The 21,536-nt window shown below is 41.0% G+C and overlaps 1 protein-coding gene across 5 annotated transcripts in view; it reads right to left on the minus strand.

The window, feature by feature from the left end:
* Positions 1-15,298: 15,298 nt before the first annotated feature.
* PITPNC1 (phosphatidylinositol transfer protein cytoplasmic 1) overlaps positions 15,299-21,536 on the minus strand; it is a 256,157-nt gene continuing 249,919 nt past the window's right edge. For all 5 annotated transcript variants that reach the window (XM_089901467.1, XM_022589206.2, XM_089901464.1 and 2 more), the window contains one exon: positions 15,299-19,921. In XM_089901467.1, the coding sequence (XP_089757593.1) occupies positions 19,605-19,921 (317 nt within the window). In that variant the 3' untranslated portion in view covers positions 15,299-19,604. The remainder of the gene's footprint in view (positions 19,922-21,536) is intronic.

Below are 21,536 nucleotides of genomic sequence, written 5' to 3' on the forward strand. Positions count from 1 at the left end.
TGGCTGCGTTGGGTCTTTGTTGCTGTGCGCGGACTTTTCTCTAGTTGCGGCGAGCGGGGGCTACTCTTCGTCACGGTTTGCGGTCTTCTCATTGCGGTGGCCTCTCTTGTTGCAGAGAGTGGGCTCTAGGCACACGGGCTTCAGTAGTTGTGGCTCACAGGCTCTAGAGCGCAGGCTCAGTAGTTGTGGTGCACGGGCTTAGTTGCTCCGTGGCATGTGGGATCTTCCTGGACCAGGGCTCCAACCCGTGTGCCCTGCAATGGCAGGCAGATTCTTAACCACTACGCCACCAAGGAAGCCCTAATAGGTCTTTTTTTTCAAAGTGCCTAAGGAGGTTGACTTTGAATTTGTGGCCCCTTTGTTATTTGGAAAAGAAATACAGTGATTCAGCCTAGACATCCTGGCCTCTGTGAAACCTTTCTTTTTCTCTCAGCACAGTCTCTACTGAACCGTGTTTTGCACCTACTGCCCATGTTTGAGATGCCGGGCTAGACACCTCCTCCTCCAGGAAGTCTTCCCTGACTGAGACTGGATTAAATGTCTGATTCAGGGCACCTGTGTTATTGGTACATCCAGTACTGGAAAAGCCCAGTTACTCATGTATTTCCCCCATTACGTTTATTCCTTTGAAGGGACTCTGGATTTATCACTAGTATCTGGCATAGTGCCTGTCCCATTAATATTAGGGGGACTAATGAATAAAGAGTGAAAGTTCACTCATAATTCTGTACGTGTGCTTTCCCTCTTCTTCAGGTTGAAGACTGTAAAACAGGGGTTCTCAAACTTTGTGATTTCAGGGTTCCTTTACACTCTTAAAAATTGTCGATGACTGCAAAAAGCTTCTGTTTTTATGAGGTATATCTATTGATATTAACTGTATTAGAAATTAAAAGTGGGGAGTTGAGAAATATGTATTTATTCATTTGAAAATAATAAATGTAAACACGTTAACGTAAATAATAGGACTTCCCTGGTAGCGCAGTGGTTAAGAATCCGCCTGCCAATATAGGGGACACAGGTTCAAGCCCTGGTCCAGGAAGATCCCACATGCCGCGAAGCAACTAAGCCCATGTGCCATAATTACTGAGCCTGAGCTCTAGAGCCCCTGCTCCGCAACAAGAGAAGCCACTGCAATGACAAGCCCACACACCGCAACAAAGACCGAACACAGTCAAAAAAATAAATAAATAACTTTATATAAACATAAATAACATTTTTATAAAAAATAATTTGAGAAACAATTTAGTGAGAAGAGTGGCATTGTTTTACATTTTTGCAAATCTCTTTAATGTCTGGCTTAATAAAAGGTAACTAGATTCTCATATCTGCTTCTGCACTCAGTCCATTGTGGTATCACATGTCATACCATACCAAAAGAGCTCCGTAGTATTCCCCAAAAGGAAAATAACATCTGAAGAGTTTGTCTTCATGGACTCTCTGAAAGGGCCTCAGGACTCCCAAGGGTTGTACTCAGACTTGCACTTGAAGAGCAAGTATAGGGATCAAGTTTACCTGCCTGGGAAAGGTGAGATCAAAGTTCCTGGTTCCAGAAAAGAGAGATGGAGCAACCTTTCCTGAGTTCTGGAGTCTGGACTAGGTGTAAAGACCCTGAGGGAGTCAAAATAGGAAGAAAACGTGGGAGGGCTTTCACCTTGGAAGTGAAAACTAAGCCCCACCTTCCTGGTACCCAAGAGACCTTAGGGCAAGGAAAAGAACAGCTGCTCTAGGAAGGCTACTGAACTTCTTACAGACGCTAATTGGAACAACTCTGACTCTTATTTTTAGCCCTAGAAAAGATTATGCGACTGGAGATAGATCTTTAAATTTTCTTTGTCTCTTTCTCTTTTTGGATTAGTGTTATGAACTAAATTGTGTCCATCCTCCCACCCCACCCCCCAACTCAATTTATCTGTTTCCTTTTCATCACAGTTTTAAACTATTTTATCTATTTATTTGCTCATTACCTAGGCTCCCCCACTGTATCATAAGCTTCTTGAGGGTAGCCGGTCCCTATCTGTCCTACTTGCCTATGCATCCTCATTTCCAAGCACTTCGTAGGCACTCAGTAAAAAATGTGCCATTTGATTGAACGAACCACTTTACATCTTTGTTTTCATGGCACCAGCAGTTGTATCTGATCCATATAAAGAGTTTAATACATGCTTGTTGAATAAATCACCCTTATATGGCAAGCCATTGTAATAAATGGGAAGCGCACTTGACCCATTAGGATAAAGTAAGACTTAACAGATTGAGAAACCCAGAACTGCACTGGCATGTTTGTCCATAAATTTGAGTCTAAGAAGATCGCAGTCCTTTTTGGAAGGACACCAGCTATAACGAGGGCACTAGGAGTCTTCTGCAACCTAGCCTAAGATAAGAACGGGTCAAAGTGTTCCACTTCCAAGATGAATCGATGCAAGAGCAAGGCCTGGCTATCCATCACTGGTTAGAGACGTTTAAGGGCTGGTCTTCAAAGGCAGCTGTGACCCTGTACATTTTAATGTGAGCTGTGGATGTTCATTCTATCTGGATTGTTTGTCATGTTTATGCCACTTGGCTGCCTAGCTATGAAGGCTGGGGGAAGATACTGCTTCTCACATTCAATTCCTAGAATAGAATCAGGTGATAAATATACAATGAATAAGCCTAATTATATAGTAGGGATGCCTGCCCATATTCAAAAGGGAGAATGTTACCCATTATAGATTCTTCATGGAAGGTTGCCAGTTGATGACTTGTGCATTGCTTGAATGGGATATAGTAAATTCTTTGCCAAAGGAACATTTCTAGAAGCACCATTCTGAGAACAGGATGGATGCTAGATATAAATATTCTACCAAATCTGCACATTATATGGAAGTTTTCTTTTTTTTTTTTTTTTTTTGCGGTACGCGGGCCTCTCACTGCTGTGGCCTCTCCCGTTGCGGAGCACAGGCTCCGAACGCGCAGGCTCAGCGGCCACGGCTCACGGGCCCAGCCGCTCCGCGGCATGTGGGATCTTCCCGGACCGGGGCACAAACCCGCGTCCCCTGCATCGGCAGGTGGACTCTCAACCACTGCGCCACCAGGGAAGCCCTGTATGGAAGTTTTAATGGTGCTTAAATAAAGGTTTAAGTTACTCTGAGTTATGTTTTCCAGTTTTAGAATCTCAAAATGCGTTTGAGGCCACAGAAATGAGCTGGACAATATTACTGGCACTCAGGCAGACACCTCTGAAGATGTTTCCCACAGCAAATATCAGAGATAAAGGAAAAATCTAAGCTCTTTTTTCATAATCTGTATACATTTCAGTCTAATGCTAGTGCCCTCCCAGTGAATGCCAAAACCCAATGGCTGTGTTTGGAATTTGAGGTCAAGCAAGCATTTGTAGTTTAATTGTAATAGGATGATAGGGAAATGGGAGAAAAGACCTGGATTGAGGGGTTTTAGATGGGTGGGCAGAGTCAAATGCTCACAGAATCCAACAATCTTCAGGAAGAGTTTGGGCTGGGCAACTTGTCATCACCAGGGGTCCAAGTTGAAGTCAGAGGAGCCCTGAACAGTGACCAGAGCTCTGGAAAAGGGAGTGCTGGCAGGTGAATGAATAAACACCCTGAGAAAGGTCTGGCCACCGGAAGTAGTTTCCAGTCACTGGACTGAGGATCAGGGTGAAGCAAGAGCAGGACAGGGCTTCAGATCTGGTTGGAAAACCCTGAATCTTCTCCCTTGTCTCCCAGATCCAAACTGTACCAATGCATTTGTTCATTTCCCAAATACTGATGAGGGCCTAGGAGCTGTGAATTCCGCAGCGAAGGAGACAGGGGAAGTTCCTCTTCTCAGAGAGCTCGCACTCCAGTGGTGGGAGACAATCTGCTCAAGAAAAGTCTCCCTAAAGATGAGACCTTTCCACTGAGATTTGATGGACAAGAAGGGGTCAGGTGAGGGGGAGACTAGATGATAATGAGATTGAGGCAGGCAGGGACCTTAATTTTGTAGGTCTCTCTGTAAGCTGGATGAGGAGTTGGCATATTCTAAATGCAATAAGAAGTCATTGAAGGGTTTTAAGCTAAGGTCTGACTTCTGTTTCGAAAAGATCATCCTTGCTCTCAAGTGGAGAATGGTTCAGAGGTGAATAAAAGTAGAAATAGATATACCAGTCTCGAGGCTCTGGCATTCTTCTAGATGCAACAGATGGTGGTTTGTGGTAGGTGCTAATAGTGGAGATAGAAAAAAAATGCACCAATTCAGGATGGGATTTAGTGGGTAGGGTCAACAGGATGGCGGATGGATTGAGTGTGGCAGTGAAAGGAAGAGAGGAATTAAGGGCATGTTTGCCTTGAGGGACCAGGTGGGTTGGGATGTTCTTTACTGACACGGGGAAGGAGATGATTTCTCAGGAAGTGGTTTGAGGAGGTAGACCCAGAGTTCTATCTTGACTGTGTTCAGTTTGAGATGCCAAATAAGTGGGTAGCTCATCGGATCCTGGCATTCCTGGCAGAGGCTCAGGTTGGAGATGTAGATTTGGGCCTCATCGGCACATTGAAGGTATCTAAAGCAATGGGACCCGAGTAGATCCCAAGTGCTGTTGATTTTATCTTTTAAAATTCGCTCCAGTGGCTCACCTCTCTCCTTCTCCACTGCCACCCCTCAAGTCCAAGCCCCTCTTACTTGGCCACTGTAATTGCTTCCTTGTCTCCCTGCTTCTCCACTTGCCCCCTTCCAATCTGTAGCTATTTAGAATTCTAATCAGATTATGCCACCTCTGCTTAAAATACTTTAATACCTTGGTCTCAGGATGAACAAGATCAAATCCTTACCTGACCCACAAGTAGGGCTGCCAAACAAAACACAGGATGCCCAGTTGAATCCGAATTTCAGATAACACATAATTGTTTAGTATAAATATATCCTATGCAATTATTCATTGCATATCCGAAATTAAATTCAACCTGGCATCCTGTTTTTTTGGCCATACCATGCGGTACTCAGGATCTTAGTTCCCCGAACAGGGATCGAACACGCGCCCCCTGCAGTGGAAATGCAGTCTTAACCACTGGACCACCAAGGAAGTTCCCATCCTGTATTTTTATTTGGTAAATCTGGCAACCTTTTCCACAAGGGCTTTGCAAGATCTGACCCCTATTACTCTTTCCTGCCTCATCTCTCATCAAATATCCCTTGTTTCCTGACTCAAGCTATATTGTTTTGGAATAGGCTATGCCCTCTCCCACCTCAGGGCCTTTGTACATGCTATTTCCTTTGCTGGGAATGCTTTTAGCTTCTCCTAAATCAACTAACTGCCACATACTTTTCACATCTCAGTCTCCACTGAAGAGCCCTCTTTTCCTTGTGCTCTATGCTCTCCTAGTATGATGTAACTTTCCTTCACTGACCCTGTATCAAGTAGCAGTTACACATTTACTTGTGTGATTATGTAAGTATTATATATCTTTTCCATTAAACAATAAGGTGAGAGACCAGATTTATTTTTGCTCACTTCTCTGTCCCCTGTGCTCTCCTAGTGTCTGCTACATAACAGGCACCATGAAAGGAAAAAAGGAAGGAAGGAAGGAAAGGAAAAAGAAAAAAAGGATGAAAGACTGTACTAGATTATAGAATAAACTATATCAGGACCAGAATGAGGAATGAGGACCAAAGCAGAGATTGGCCCTGTGACCCAGTTCACAAGGAGGGCCAGGAGGGGATGCAGGCTGAAGATAAAGCACCCAGGTCAGCCTAGGAGGAGGGTAACTTAATAGTTTGTCTCAATGTTTTGGGGATGGGGCTAAAGAAGAGGTTTGAGGCTGCTTAAACTCTTTCTACCCCTAAACTCTATTTGGTCTGGCAAATGGGGCAGCCTGAGGGTGGGTACTGATGGGCTTATTTGTGGAATTGCTGCTAAGGGAAAGGTCAAGTGGGTCTGGGCTAGGCCCCTGTTCAGCTCTCTGGGAACTGTTTCCCACCACTCCCATGTCCCATGAGTCAGTATGAGGGTGTGTGTGGATTAAAGACAAGCAATGCAACTAAGCCCCTCCTTCTCAACCAGCCCTCCAAAATAATTTCATTCTATTCTTAGCCTAAACTTTTAGTTGACTACCTTTTTTTGTATAAATACAGATTTATAAATTGCTTACGTTTTGTCTTAGTAATGAAGTCAGTAGGAAAGGAGCAAGAGGGTTGGTGCTTTTGACACAAACATTTCCACTTTTCTGCTAAACATTTTTTTGGGGGGCTGTCTTCATGGCAAATGTTAGCTATACCTAGTTTTTTTTCTCATCTAAAGTTTAACGTTTGGAAATAGAGTGGCCACTTATGCTTAGAATTTTGCAGTTTATGTAGCTTTCATATCAATAAATTATTTTTTATGGAACTAAATTAGATTTAATTCCAGTAAAATTAAATTCATTATCTCAAAAAACAGATGACTTCTTCCCTGAATTACATTTAATTAGTATCTATAAGTGTTATTAAAAATATGCACACACACGAGGAATCCCCAAACTCTAGAAGAGCTATGTTCCCAAAGCTAGTTTGAGAGTCAGTTGTTTTGAACTCAGTCCAAATTTCCTCACGCTCTTTAGGGAAACCAGGCAAACCTCAGTGCAGCTGAAGAACCGTGAGTATCACCTCTATGTTAGCGTTCAAAACCCCAGAGAGCATGGTTCAATAGCAAAATGTTTTCTAGAGTTTGGGATGTCAGAAAGACATCTTTTTTTTTTTTTGGCATGTGAGCTCAGTAGTTGTGGCTCTCAGGCTCTAGAGCACAGGCTCAGTAGTTGTGGCACATGGGCTTAGTTGCTCCGCAGCATGTGGGATCCTCCTGGACCAGGGCTCGAACCCATGTCCCCTGCATTGGCAGGCAGACTCCCAACCACTGGGCCACCAGGGAAGTCCCAGAAAGACATCTTTATCTGCTAGAATCTAGACAAGGGTGGTGGCTTCCATTGTCTCAGTGGGGGTAGGCGATGAGGAGGTGGATTTGAGGGAAGGTCTTGGAGGCCCAGTGGCAGGCATTACAGAGGCTGGGACTAGGGTTAGAGAGCCATTATGTGTACAGCCATTATGAATAACCCAGATGTTTGAGCTGGAGACCACCTTTTAGAGGAAAGTAAAATAGCAAATGCCTCCAAATAGGAGGGAAGAGAATAACACGTGACACCTTAGGGGTCCCCTTTATAGGTTCCAATGGTCCCTCTGGGAAAAAGACTCTCAGATTGTCCCCTCGGAAGATTTTGAGGTATTCTACTTTTTAATCCACCTTTCCTTGGTTTTCACTTGAAGAATCAAGGAAGATGCAGTGAGGAGAGGAAGGAAAGGAACTCACCCAAAACAATGAAAATAATTGATTCATATTTGGATCCAGATTTGAAGTGGCTAATGTTTAAGCTATGGATGCTTCTTTGGGTACATTTGGTTTAATTTTATTTAAAAGGAATCAATGAAGAGTTTCAGCTGAGGTGCTGGTATTACTTAGCAAAACAAATTAACAAAGTTTTGGCCTTTCTCTTAAACTTTTCTGTGTATTAATCATATCTGACTCAAAAGCTATTCGTCAGGTTGGGGAGGGTATCTTATTATGCTAAAAAGCTTTTACAACTAGATGTAAATTAGACCTAGCACATCAGAAAAAAGGGAACTTTTTGACATTTTTATATTCTGACAATAACATCATATTGCTCAAAAGAATCTGAATATAACACACTATTGACCCACCAGATAAACTGAATTAGTCAGTTTGTTGTTGTTGTTTTAAAAATCGAAGCACCCTCATTTAATTCTCTTTACTGGTGTAAAACATAATTATTTTACAACTTGCATGCATGGAAATGAAGCAGGTTTTGCATGTCTGGATTCACCTGTACCATTCTTTTCGAGCAGAAACGTCTTTCACCTTATTCTTGAAACACCATTCTTTTTACTTGAGGTGTTGTTAATGTTTAAGTCCTAGAAAAGGAATACAAATTTGCACTTCTTACATGTGTTTCCTTTGGAAAACTTGTTTCTAGAAATGACATTTCAACCTACTTCCCAACTGCTTTTAGCTACCTCGTGTGGTTGAAAGGAAGAGACTCACTCAAAATAGACTCAAAATGAAAGGAGCATCACATAATGATGGAGCTCTAGGGAACAGCCATTCTCTCTTCCTCATGAGCTACCTGCTCTTTCATTTTTTTAAGTTCTTAAATTTTATTTATTTATGGCTGCGTTGGGTCTTCCTTCCAGTGCGTGGGCTTCTCATTGCGATGGCTTTTGTTGTGGAGCACGGGCTCTATGTGCGCGGGCTTCAGTAGCTGCAGCACATGGGCTCAGTGGTTGTGGTGCACGGGCTCAGTAGTTGCAGTGCACAGGCTCTAGGCACGCGGGCTTCAGTAGTTGTTGCGCGTGGGCTTAGTTGCTCCACGGCATGTGGGATCTTCCTGGACTAGGGTTTGAACCCGTGTCTCCTGCATTGGCAGGCGGATTCTTAACCACTGCGCCACCAGGGAAGTCCCTACCTGCTCTTTATCATGGAGCTTTTGTCTGAATTTGCCTGTACCCTCTCTTTTTCTCATGATTCTTCAGCAGCAGCTTCTGCTACCAAGTGGCAATCTTATTTTTACATACCTGCCATTAAGATATAAAATATGCCACTTACTGTTCCACTTGAAGAAATGAACGCTCAGAAAGATGAAGTGATTTGCCAACGTCACACAGCTTTAGAAAACTTCTGTTAAAAAATGCAATACACAGGAAAGTATGTTTACCGGCTTATCAGATATTTTTCCCCCACAAAACAATCCTTTAAAATGTCTGATACAGGCTATAAAATGAACGAAACTTGAAAACATTATGCAAAGTGACATAAGCTAGATACACAAGGACAAATATTGTATGACTCCATTTATAGAAAATATCCAGAATAGGCAAATTTATAGAGACAGAAAGTAGAACAGAGGCTATTGGGGGCTAGAGGGAGGGAAGGATAGGGGGTTATTGTTTATTGGGGACAGAGTTTCTGTTTGGGATGATGCAACATTTATGGAAATGAGTGGTGATGATTGCACAGCATTGTGAATATACTTAATGCCACTGAATTGTACACTTACAAATAGTTAAAATGGTAAATTTTATGCTTTGTATATTTTACCGCAATTTAAAAATAGCCAAAAGAAAAAATGTTTGAGAGCTGTAGTATGTTTTAGTAGAAAGAAAAACTGATACGGCCTCAATGATATATTTTCTTTGTTTTTATTTTTATTTATTTAATAAATTTATTTATTTAATTTATTTTTGGCTGTGTTGGATCTTCGTCACTGCACGCGGGCTTTCTTTAGTTGAGGCGAGCGGGGGCTACTCTTCGCTGTGGTGCTCAGGCTTCTCATTGCAGTGGCTTCTCTTGTTGTGGAGCACAGGCTCTAGGCGCGCGGGCTTCAGTAGTTGTGGCACACGGCCTCAGTAGTTGTGGCAAATGGGCTTAGTTGCTCTGCAGCATGTGGGATCTTCCCAGACCAGGGCTTGAACCCGTGTCCCCTGCATTGGCAGGCGGGTTCTTAACCACCGTGCCAACAGGGAAGCCCTTTGTTTGTTTTTAAAAGTAAAGGTTTTGTGGGGCAAGGTGAGGGGGGTGGGGTGAGGGGGCTTGGCTATAAAGGGACAGTATTCGAGAGTTCTGCAGTGATAGAATAGTTCCGTGTATTGAATGTGGCAGTAGTTACATGAAGCTAAACAGGTGATAAAATTGCGTAGAACCAAACACATACACACTTGCACACACACAAATGGGTGCATGTAAAACTGGTGAAATCTGAATAAGCTTTATGGATTGTACCCATGTCAGTTTCTTGGTTGTGATATTGTATGGTAGTTATACAAGCTGTTATCATTGGGGGAGGCTGGGTTAAGGGTGTATAGGACATCCATGTACATTTCTTTGTAACTTCCTTTGCATCTATAATTATTTCAAAATAGAAAGTTGACATCAGCACACAAACTGGGACTTCCCTGGTGGTCCAGTGGTAAAGAATCTGCCTTCCAATGCAGGGGACGCAGGTTTGATCCCTGGTCGGGGAAATAAGATCCCACACACTGCGGGGCAACTAAGCCCGCTCTCCACAACTACTGAGCCCACGTGCCTCAACTACAGAGCCCACGAGCTCTGGACCCTGCGTGCCACAATTAGAGAGAGAAAATCCACACGCCACAACTAGAGAGAAGCCCGCGCCACAGTGAAAGATCTCACATGCCTCAACGAAGATCTTGCATGCTGCAACTAAGACCCAACACAGCCAAAAAAATAAATAAAATAAATAAATATTAAACACACACACACACAACACTGACAACAAAAAAGTAAAGACTGCAGTCAGATTCCGAACTAACTTGCAGGTAATCTGATAGCTTGTCCTTATTATGAGTGAGAAATGGCCATTCTCCCTGAGAAAAATTCTCTATTCCCCAGGAATGACTCTCACATGGCTCAGGAGGGGATGACACGCAGACTGTTACCTTCCTTTTTCGGAGCATGTGTGCAATCCATCATCGCATTCTTTCCAAGAAGTTAAATGAAGAGACTTTGAAAGGACTCTGCTCTGTCCTTACCAAGGTTCTATTAGAACCAGGAAATCACTGATTCTAAACTAAAATTCTCGAGTTTTTACTTTGATTCTCTCTTGGTTAAAAAAAACAAGCAAAAAAACCAACCAAACAAAACTTGTTGGCACATATATGGTAGTTTTCAGGAAATACTCAAGTAAAAATGCATTAAATGTTTGTTATCAATGAAAGCTTGAAAACAAAATCACTTAAAATTGATATTTGTTCAGAAACAGACTCTGGAAACAAACTTATGGTTACCAAAGGGGAAAGGCTGCGGGGAGGGATAAATTAGGAGGTTGGGATTAACATATACACACTAGAATATGTAAAATAGATAATCAACAAGGACCTACTGTATAGCATAGGGAACTCTACTTAATGTTCTGTAATAACCTGTACGGGAAAAGAACCTGAAAAAGAATGGATATATGCATATGTATAACTGAACCACTTTGCTGTACACCTGAAACTAACACAACATTGTAAATCAACTATACCCCTACATAAAATAAAAATTAAATTAAAAAAATTGATGTTTGTTCATTCAATTAAATGCAATTCCTTATGCTTTTCTTTCTGTAGTAGCCAGTCAACATTTCTAAGCTAGGGAAGGCACGGAACATTTAAATAAATCAGAGAACTTCTTTGTCTAGACTTGCCCCTCATCATATGAACACCCCAAAAGAGAATATTAAGACATTAAACAAACAAAGGACTTAACGTGGGAAGTGGATACTAGCCATTGCTTAATAACTTGAGAATAGTGAACTTTTAAAACTACAAATACTTGTTAAAAAAGACAAATGTTCTAGGGGCTTCCCTGGTGGTGCAGTGGTTGAGAGTCCGCCTGCCGATGCAGGGGACACAGGTTCGTGCCCCGGTCCGGGAAGATCCCACATGCCGCGGAGCAGCTGGGCCCGTGAGCCATGGCCGCTGAGCCTGGGCGTTCGGAGCCTGTGCTCTGCAACGGGAGAGGCCACAACAGTGAGAGGCCCGCGTACCGCAAAAAAAAAAAAAAAAAGACAAATGTTCTTATTCATACACTCTCAGTGGAATTGTAAATTGGTACAATTTTCTATGGAAGAGATATTGTCAGTAAACACTCAAAGTCATAAAAATATTTATATCCTTTCCACCTTAATGAGAGGCCTGTGCACCGCAACGAAGAGTAGCCCCTGCTCACTGCAACTATAAAGAAAACCTGAGCACAGCAACTAAGACCTAATGAAGCCAAAAATAAATAAATTTATTAATATATATATATATATTTTATATCCTTTGACCTAGTAATTCAATTTCTGGGAATTTATCCAAAACAAATAATTAGAAAGAAGACATAGGGACTTCCCTGGTGGTCCAGTGGTTAAGACATTGCCTTCCAATGCAGGGGGTGCGAGTTCGATCCCTGGTCGGGGAGCTAAGATCCCACATGCCATGTGGCCAGAAAACCAAAACATAAAACAGAAGGAACATTGTAACAAATTCAATAAAGACTTTAAAAAATGGTCCACATCAAAAAAATCTTAAAAAAAAAGACATAAACTATATTACAAAGATGTTCCTAACAACCCTATATATGATAACAAAATCCAGAAAATAACCTATATGCCAAATACTAAAGCAATGTTTAAGTAAATGATAGATTTCCAACCCAATGGAATATTACACAGCTATGAAAATGATGGCCATGTTATGTACCAAATGTAAAGGTGTTTATAAAATAATTCAAGATCCTTGAAGTGTTTTGTAGAAAGGTATGCATCTATGAGTTACCTTCCGCAGAAGAAAGAGCAAATTCCAAAGTACTTAATGAAGGTGAAAAGAAAATTCACGATCTTGGGTCCGTATAATAGATTTTAACAAGATGCAAAGAAATGCAATAAGATAAGAGTGGGAAAATTTTAACAAGATGCAAAGAAATGCAATAAGATAAGAGTGGGAAAATTCAAACTCGTAGACATGTTTCTAAATTTCCAAGTTGTGTTCTGGGAAGAGGTATAGCACACGTTAATACTGATGACTGGCTTTAACAGCAGACTGCACACGGAGAGCAGCAAGCTATCTTTGGACTGCTCTGAATATAATCACTTGTGTGCTGAAGATCACAGAGTGAGTCCCAAGGGTTGCTAAAGAGCAGTAAACTGTCAGCATCTTGCATGCAGAATCCCTTGGGAGCAGGAAAGTTGTTTTGGAATACGATTTTTTTAAAAAAATCACAAAGGTCCAGATTTGTCTGCCCTCAAACACCTTTGAGTAACAGACGGCCAAATCTCCTTTCTATAAGTTAAAGGAGGGGGAAATGATGATTCCCGGTCCTTAGTGCCTGCCTTTAGTGAAGACAGCTGGTACTTCTAGTTAAACATAATTATCCCCTAAATTCCAGGTGTTTAATTCAGCTGTTTAATGTTGCTGTACCGAATGGCCGGATTCAGAAGGACCTGAGGCCATGTCCAGTTTCTTTGGCTACTTATTAGCTCAAGTCCTCTATGCTGGGACCGGGCAAGAATATTAAGGCAAAGTTAGTTCCAGGCCGTTTCCAATTTTCCCAAGTGAAGGAGAAGTAGTTAAATGTTTGGACTTGAATGAGATATCCTACTAGATTAGATGCTGTAGAAAAGGGAGAATTTATGGAGGTGTGGAATACTAGAGGGCTAAAAATTAAGCAGAGAAAGTCAATATAATAAACTTGTAAACAGGGCTTGTCTGGATCAGCCACACAAGTTACAGGCTCACACACACACACCACACACACACACACGCACACATGCACACGAATGTACACGTACACATAGGTTGATTGTTGTTCCAAAGCCATCAAAGCTTCAGGCTTGAGACTAACATTTTCATTTAGGGATATTTCAGAGCAGGGCTAGGAGAAACGATACATGATTGATCTTAAACCTGAGAGGCCAAGGTACAGTTGGAAGCTGGAGGCAAAAAATCCCAAGTGAATATAGTGAAGGAAACAGGAAGTTTTAGAAAAGAACGTGGGTGTGCAGAAATCTAAGAGTAACACTCAAATGAGATAACATCATGATTAAAAGCTGTACAGGGAAACTGGTGATGTGATAAATATCTATACATTTAACATCAGGCAACCTATATAGTTTGGCCCCAGGAAGAAACAGCCAGTCTGGCTGTACCGAGTTCGCTTTCAGCCAGCAACTATGTGTGGGAAGTTCGTGTGTTTTGAAGAACAAATGAAAAGGCAGGGCAGCACGTGCCACAACTGCTGAAGCCTGTGCCACAGCAACGAAGACCCAATGCAGCCATAAATAAATAAATAAATATTTTAAAAAATGGCAGGGCAGGAGTGGTAATGGTGAATTTGCAGCTCGAAACTCAAGCATGTTTTGATTAACTGAATTACTGTACATAATCTGGCGACCATCTTCAGTGTAGTTATGGTGCACTGTTAGAGGAAGCTGTGGCCTGGCACAATCAGAGATTAAGGCACACAATGTGGATGCTCCTTGGCATATACCCAGACAAAACTCTAATTCGAAAAGATACACACACCCCTATGTCCACAGCAGCACTATTCACAATAGCCAAGACATGGAAGCAACCTAAATGTCCATCGACAGAGGAATGGATAAAGAAGATGTGGTACGTATATACAACAGAATATTACTCGGCCATCAAAAAGAATGAAATAATGCCATTTGCAGAATAATGCCATTTGCAGCAACATGGATGGGCCTAGAGTTGATCATACTAAGTGAAGTAAGTCGGACAGAGAAAGACAAATACCGTATGATATCACTTATATGTGGAATCTAAAAAATAATACAAATGAACGTATCTACAAATCAGAAACAGACTCACAGACATAGAGAATAGACTTGTGGTTGCCAAGGGGGATGGGGGGTGGGGGAGGGAGGATTGGGAGTTGGGGATTAGCAGATGCAAACTATTATATACAGAATGGATAAACAACAAAGTCCTATTGCGTAGCACAGGGAACTATATTCAGTATCCTGTGATAAACCATAAGGGAAAAGAATAGGTAAAAGAATGTACATATGTATAACTGAATCACTCTGCTGTACAGCAGAAAGTAACACAACATTGTAAATCAACTGTACTTCAATAAAAAGAATAATAATATGGATATTGACACGCGTTACAGGATTGAATAGGAGGGAGAGGTGTGTCTCTGCTTAAGCTCCGAGAAGACTATTGAAAGATGGGTGCTAAAGCATTTCTGTGCTCCTCCTCCCGTCCCCAGAGGACGCTTTTGTGAACAACAGGAGCTACTTGAGATGGAGAAACCACCGTCAGGTCAGAGTCAGCGCAGCTTACCTGGCTTGCCCTACGGTGGAGAGGATCTGGTGTCCCCCCTAAGGTGGTGTTCCTACAGATTCCCTGGGGGATGCTTTACCTTGGTTACCACTCAAGACTCTTGCCTCACATTTGATGAGGGGTAACCAAGCACCTGATGGGTGGATGGATGAGTCTGCGTGTGTATCCCACTGGGTTATATTCACTTTGGGTATTTTTTGGCTGGAGAGTTAGAGCTGGCACCCAGGCATTTCTTACCAAGGGCCCAGCCCTGAAGACACCATACGCCTATTAGCAGGCCAGGCTTCTTTGCACACAAGTCCCCTAGAACTGGGTCTAAGTTCCGGCCTTTGGCTTGTTCTTTCTCCCTTGATAGCTTCTTTCCCATCAACCCCCAAGTTCCCAATAGTTTACATTCCCTTGGGAAGATCTGAGAAAGAGAGAGAGGAAGCTACACTTGGAAAGAAGATTGCTTTGTACTTTATTTACAACAGAATGTAAGAAAAAGTAAGTTATTATCAATAATAATAAATAACTGGGAAAAAAAACACAAAACAGCCATAAAATGACACAGGAGGATGGCGTGTGTGAGGATCAACTTTGTTTGCTTTGCTTGCTGTCTATAACACTGTGCATCCCAAAACTTGGTCCCTCAGCTGTGGCAGTGGTATATTGACTCATTTAATCAAGATCTCAGCTCGAAATGTAAACGCTAAAAATTACACTTGAAGCTACACACGAGTGGCACAGGTGTAACATCAACTCAAAGAACCTCTCCTTGGTGACACACACAAACTGAAGGGAGACTTGCAATTCAACAGACAGGCTTTCGATTTTAAGCAAAAACATTGAGAGGCTTATCCTAAAGCATCTGTTAACTTAACGACAAAATAACAATAACAGCATCTGGAAAGGTCTCAACATATTCACATTCTCTTATTGCACTAACTCCTAAAAAGCTTAAACACTTACATTTCAAATGTAACAGATTGTTTTGAAGGTAGAACACAGAAGAATCTGGTATGTGTTGCCTCTGTATGCCATTGCCATGCTCTTGTGTAACACTCGGTTTCAGCAGGAAAGAAGTTTTAAATGATTTATGATCAAGTGCAGTCACTGGTTTTTTTTTTTAATTTCAAGAATTATGGCTTAGATGGCATATCGTCACCCAGCCTACTGAATCAGATGATCAGAAAGGGACTAAAACTATTTAAACAATCTTTCCCTATTGGATTATCTGAGTACGTATCACACGTGGAGTAAACTATTCTCTGGCCCTTCTGAAAAGTAAAATTGTTGTTGACCTATGCCAGCCAGTGACGTGTCGTCTCTGAGCCATTGAAAAGATGCTAAGGCGAGTAGAATTTTAAAATACGCATAAATCCATTAGCCTTGAAATTTTCACGGAAAAATGATTTCTTGAGAAGTGTCAGAATCTACTCTCTTAGGTCACTGTTTATTACAGTGTCTTGGAAGAAAACCACATAACTTTTGGGGGTCTTTTTGTGTCTTTTGAGTGTCTACATTAGACATACACAATTGTGCTATTTAGAGATTTATTTTCACAACCAAAAACATGGCTAATAAATACCTCCAAATAGATTAAAGCCATTTTCCCTGACACAAATGCAAGACCCAAACAGAAGGGTTTATAAATTCGTTCACCAGTGAACTCATACTGTTTTGGTTATCATGTAGTAACAAAAATGTCACGGACTCCTTTGTTGTTATGCTTCCTCTTTGCTTTGTCTTATTCCAGCCCAAAAGTAGGAAAATGAAATGGTCTTCAGAGCTGACTTCTGACAAAGTTTATGCAGTAAAAACACCAAGGGCTTCTTATCCTGGGAAAGCACAGCTAAAGCAACAGTGCTGTACTATAGCCAACGAAAAGCACAAGGGCATTTTGTAATTTGAAGTCCATTCAAAGTAATGAAATCTATGGTCATTTTGATGGTCTCCACTAACATGAGAGACAAAGATCGGGTGAACATACGTGTTATTCTGTGGATTATTTATTTTAATTTGGCTACCAGAGACTTAAAACTGGTGGTGTCGGATTCACTATATTTATATATATACAGGTATAGTACAATTTTGGTGAACAAGGTTGAAGGTTTCCACATTGCAGACAGAGGCACTGAGTTAAGATCCTATTCTTCCCCTAAACATGCTTAATGAATTCAAGTTTCTGCTTTTTTTTTCTTCTAAATTTCCATCATGCAGCCACTTAATTTCCAGCCTTATAGGAATTAATAATGTTCTATATACACATTCATCGCAGGCTTGTACCCCACAATAAACAAATTCATGTACGGAGACTGTGAAATGACACTTGACAATCAAGACAAATAAAATACTGAAGTCATTTATGCCCTGTGATGACTGGATTAAATATTCAAAGCAGCTAAAGGAATATCTGCACCCGTCCCCCCGCCCCCGTCAAAATGCACACAAACCACATGTAGACAGAAAAACTGAACATACTTTAAGAGCACACATATTTGTTGGCTAAGAATTACACTATCAGTGGTAGTTTCGCAAGTAGTGTCTGTGGTATTGTACTGGTTATAAGAGAAAGAAAACTCACAGTAGGAAACCAGAAATTAGCTTTCTAAAGCATATAGAATTGCTGACCTTGATAGCAGAAGCTACTTTACAAAAATGGAAAATTAGCAATGGCATCAACAGAAAAACTAGGTCTAGATGTGTGAACAGCACGCACAAAATAAATTCATTCCATGCAAAAATCACGATCCCACCCCATCCTGATTTCAGCTTGCAAATGGTAAGCAAATATACACACTATGTCACTGTCTTCTGAAAGGAGAATTTTACTTCCAAAGGGAAACATTCTTGTTAAGTGCTACTGTGTCGAAAGAGAGCCATTGAGAAGTCCAAGAGGTCTTGATAGAAGATTGAGTTTTCCCAGAAGCAAAAATCATGCTACCATACCATGCAAAGGTGGTGTCTTACTATGGTGCTATCATTCTTAGGGAAGAGATGCACTGTTGATCTAAGCTATTTGCAATGGGTTCCCTTTGAGTTCTGGGTTTATTTATTAAGCTAAATGTCAACCTATAGATAAAGAAATGATCTTGACAATCTGACATATGACTTAGAACACTTGGTGCTGGGCTCATGGGGCCAGCACCTGCACCTTGGGAGAGTCTGTTAACTGGAAGGACACTAGGCAGAGTGCTGTGCTCTGAGAGAGAGAAGCAGGCAGGGTCCACTGGCTGAGAGGCTGTGTAAGAGGAGGAGGATACCCTCCTTGGTCTATGTAGTGTCCTTTGGAATCTGTGTTTGGGGAAGGTCCCTTTCCTGAGGTTGGAGGTTATGGTCAGGAAGGCTAGCTGGGGCCTTGGAGTTGCCCAATTACCTTGTTCTCTTCCTCTCTTGGAGGACAAAAGGAAATGCCAGATTCTGTTTGCTCTTCTTTCTGTGTTTAAAGGCAGTGAGGTGCGAAGGTGGCAGTCTTCTCTTTACATCAAAGGAGAGCTCTCTTTCTGCCACTTTGGTGAGTGATCTTGTCTCCCGTCAACCTTGAGTCTGATCTTGCATTACCAATACTCTCAGAAAAGAAAGCTAGACAGAGGGGCATCTTTTATCACTTTTCCTTTTTACTCTACAGATAGGAGTCAGCCATTCTGCTCATTTTCTCCTCCCACTCGACTGTATTCACTCGACTTTTGTGACATTCCCAATATTTGGATTTCAAGTAAGGAGCAAGAGAATGACAATCTTTTCTAAGGTCTAGTGATGGGCAATCCGTTCAGGGAGGTCTGGATGTTATTAAGAGTAAAATGAGGAAGGGGATGGGAGACAACTCTGACAGTGTTAAAGTCCAGGTAGCTTACTCTATCCTTGAACTTCTTTGATTGGGCAAAGAGTCAATGAATTCTACTCAATTAACTGCAAATTCTGAGAATCTTAAAGGATGACGGAAGGTGATAGGTCAAGGTTCGTTGGTACCTGTAGAAAAAAAAAGACGTTTGCCTCACCTGGGCCTCTTGGTTCCTAAACCAAACCATCCCCAAATCAGACAGTTATGGTCACATTCATCCATGTAATTCTTAAAGATTTCTGAGGCCACAAGGGCACGAAGGGGAAAGTTATTAAAAGACAGAAACAAGTGGAATCTTTATTAAATTCTGTGAAAGGTATAAATAAGTTACTGTTAATTGCACTTGGAGCCTCTACATGTTGATAATTAAAATTTCCAAAAAATTTAAAGAGTTAATTAGGCCCCAAATCCTGAGTCAGACTAACGCAAATAGGAATCTCAGTAACTACTGGTATTCAAGTATTGGTAAGGAGCAGTTCAAAATTTAACAATTAGGTATATTATGCCTGAGAATATTTTTGAGAATTTCAGGTTTGATGGGAGGAAACTGACTTCACTATTTCACTACACCTTGTAACACAGTGGTGCAAAGTTTTCATTTATTTACCCTTGAAGTCCATGCCAACGTCATCAAATGCCCAATAAACAAGGCTTCCTCCCTGGCATCCAGCTGTGGCTACAGAAGATCCCTTCTGTCCTTTGCAAGTCTTACATCTTACATCTAATGTGACACTGTGTGGCATACTTAAGGAATCATATGTGAAATTATTTAACTACATGCACACTCAAAAGATCAAAGGGACATGTTTGAGTGACAAAGCAGTCTTTTTCTATATCAGATTATTAAAAAAACAACAACAACAAAAAAAACAAGACCCCAAACCGAAAATATAAAACCCCATGAAATATTCTTATGAAGTTACTCTGATTTGGGCCGACATGGCTTATCTGAAGAATGTATGCCAGGTAAATTCAGGGTGGCTTTTTTCTCAGGGTCTGGAAGCGTGAGAGTTTCTGGGGCAGACTTTTTCCGGGGCCGATCTTTGGGAACCGACAGAAATTCTGGCGCATCTGTGGAGAGAGGAGTGGATGGAGCGCTGGAAGGGGCACTGCGGACTGAGGAGGGCAGCAGGGGAATGCTGGAGATAGAAATGGCAGGGGGGAAAACGCCAATTTTCTTGTTGGTGGCTTCCTGAGTGGCTCGTTCAAATTCTCGGACTTCATCCATTGTCATGTCTTAAAGGAAAAAAACAGAAAGAAGAAAAAAATGAGCAGGTATTTAGAAGAGATGCAAATGGATTCATCTCTCTGCCTGTTTTTAAAGGACCCATCAGAACTCTATGATAAGGGGATCTCTCCAGATTATAAACCCAAATTATCATCGAAATGCTAAGCCCTGAATTTTTTTCTTTTTACTGAGGCAGACCTCTGAAAAAAAAAAATTCCTTTATGAGTAACCATCCAAGATTGTCCAAAGCACTTTTCAGTGAGTACTTTAAGTATTCTGAAAACAGAACTTATCAGGAGAGTACAGAAGCACACCGGAGCTGTGTGTGTCTGTGTGTTGTGCATATGGTATGGTATGCAGAGCTATTATTAGACCTGGCCATCTTTTCTATAAAGGGAAGATTATTAAAGCAATCAATGGCCCCAAAATTATACATACTGTTATCCACTTTAGATCGTGAAAATGTAAGTTCACCTTTATAGGGTAAATAGGCAGATCATCAGAATTTTTCAATCCTCTTATTCAATGAATATACTTATGCATTGAATATACTTATTCAATGAATATACATAGATTATTCAATGAATATTCTAGGGGTTACTTGTTTCCTGACTGTGTATCCACCCTGAGATTTTTCAGGCGCTGTGTTTTAATTATTTCTTCTTAAAAAACAAGTAAGATATGACAACAACAAACTCTGCTAACTATCCCCAAACCAAAAAAACAAAACCATTTCTCAAGGAAACATAAAAAGGAAAAGAGCAGAGAACAAAAGGATAGTATCACATAATAGGTGAGAATTTTACTTAAAAGAAAAAGAGCATTATTTGGCATTCAAGAAATAAATTCAGTGACGCCTCATTTAACAGGCATTGTCAGATGGTGTAGACTTTCCAAATACCTGAAATGTTATTATGTGAGAAAGTAAAAAAAAAAGAAAAAAAAAAAATTCCTTTAAATGTAAATCCTTCCCTAATGTAACTACAGTGAATAACATATTACATACACTTACTACATTTTAGACGTAATACACTGAAAGAATATCACTGTTACAATACAGTGGTGCCTTCTTTCTTAGAGCCGGTTTGCTTTATATAGTTTAGTATCTCTTCTCTCATTCTTAGAAACTCTATTATTATTACTACTACTATCATGGTTATTATTAATTACTCTAAGTCAGGCTATCCCTGGTATCCTTTGCCAATTTTATTACCGGTAACAGGGAAAACAGATAACTGGGCATATTAGAAAAAGCTCAGTGAAGGCCTAAAAGCTTGTAAAATGTGAAATCTGCTGCCCATGGATTTCTACATCTGTTTTAGCTTCCAGAGAACCATTTTTCATTTGTGGCCTCTCCCATGAACTTAGTAGGTGATACCACATTAGATGATACCACATAAACTAGTAGGAAACATAGAGCCCCTTTGGAAATACTAACTATGGAGTTAATATAGTATTAATCATTAAGACATATATATATATATATAGAGAGAGAGAGAGAGAGAGAGACAGAGACAGAGACAGAGGCAGAGAAAGAGAGACAGAGAGTCATATCATAACATATGAGCAAACCAGGAATATTGTGCAAAAAACAAAATCCTTAAGAGGATTTCCTAGGAACAA

This window comes from Delphinapterus leucas, chromosome 19, assembly GCF_059928025.1.
Source record: "Delphinapterus leucas isolate spDelLeu-1000000601 "Yukka" chromosome 19, BTC_Dleu_Yukka2, whole genome shotgun sequence".
Taxonomy (NCBI): domain Eukaryota; kingdom Metazoa; phylum Chordata; class Mammalia; order Artiodactyla; family Monodontidae; genus Delphinapterus; species Delphinapterus leucas.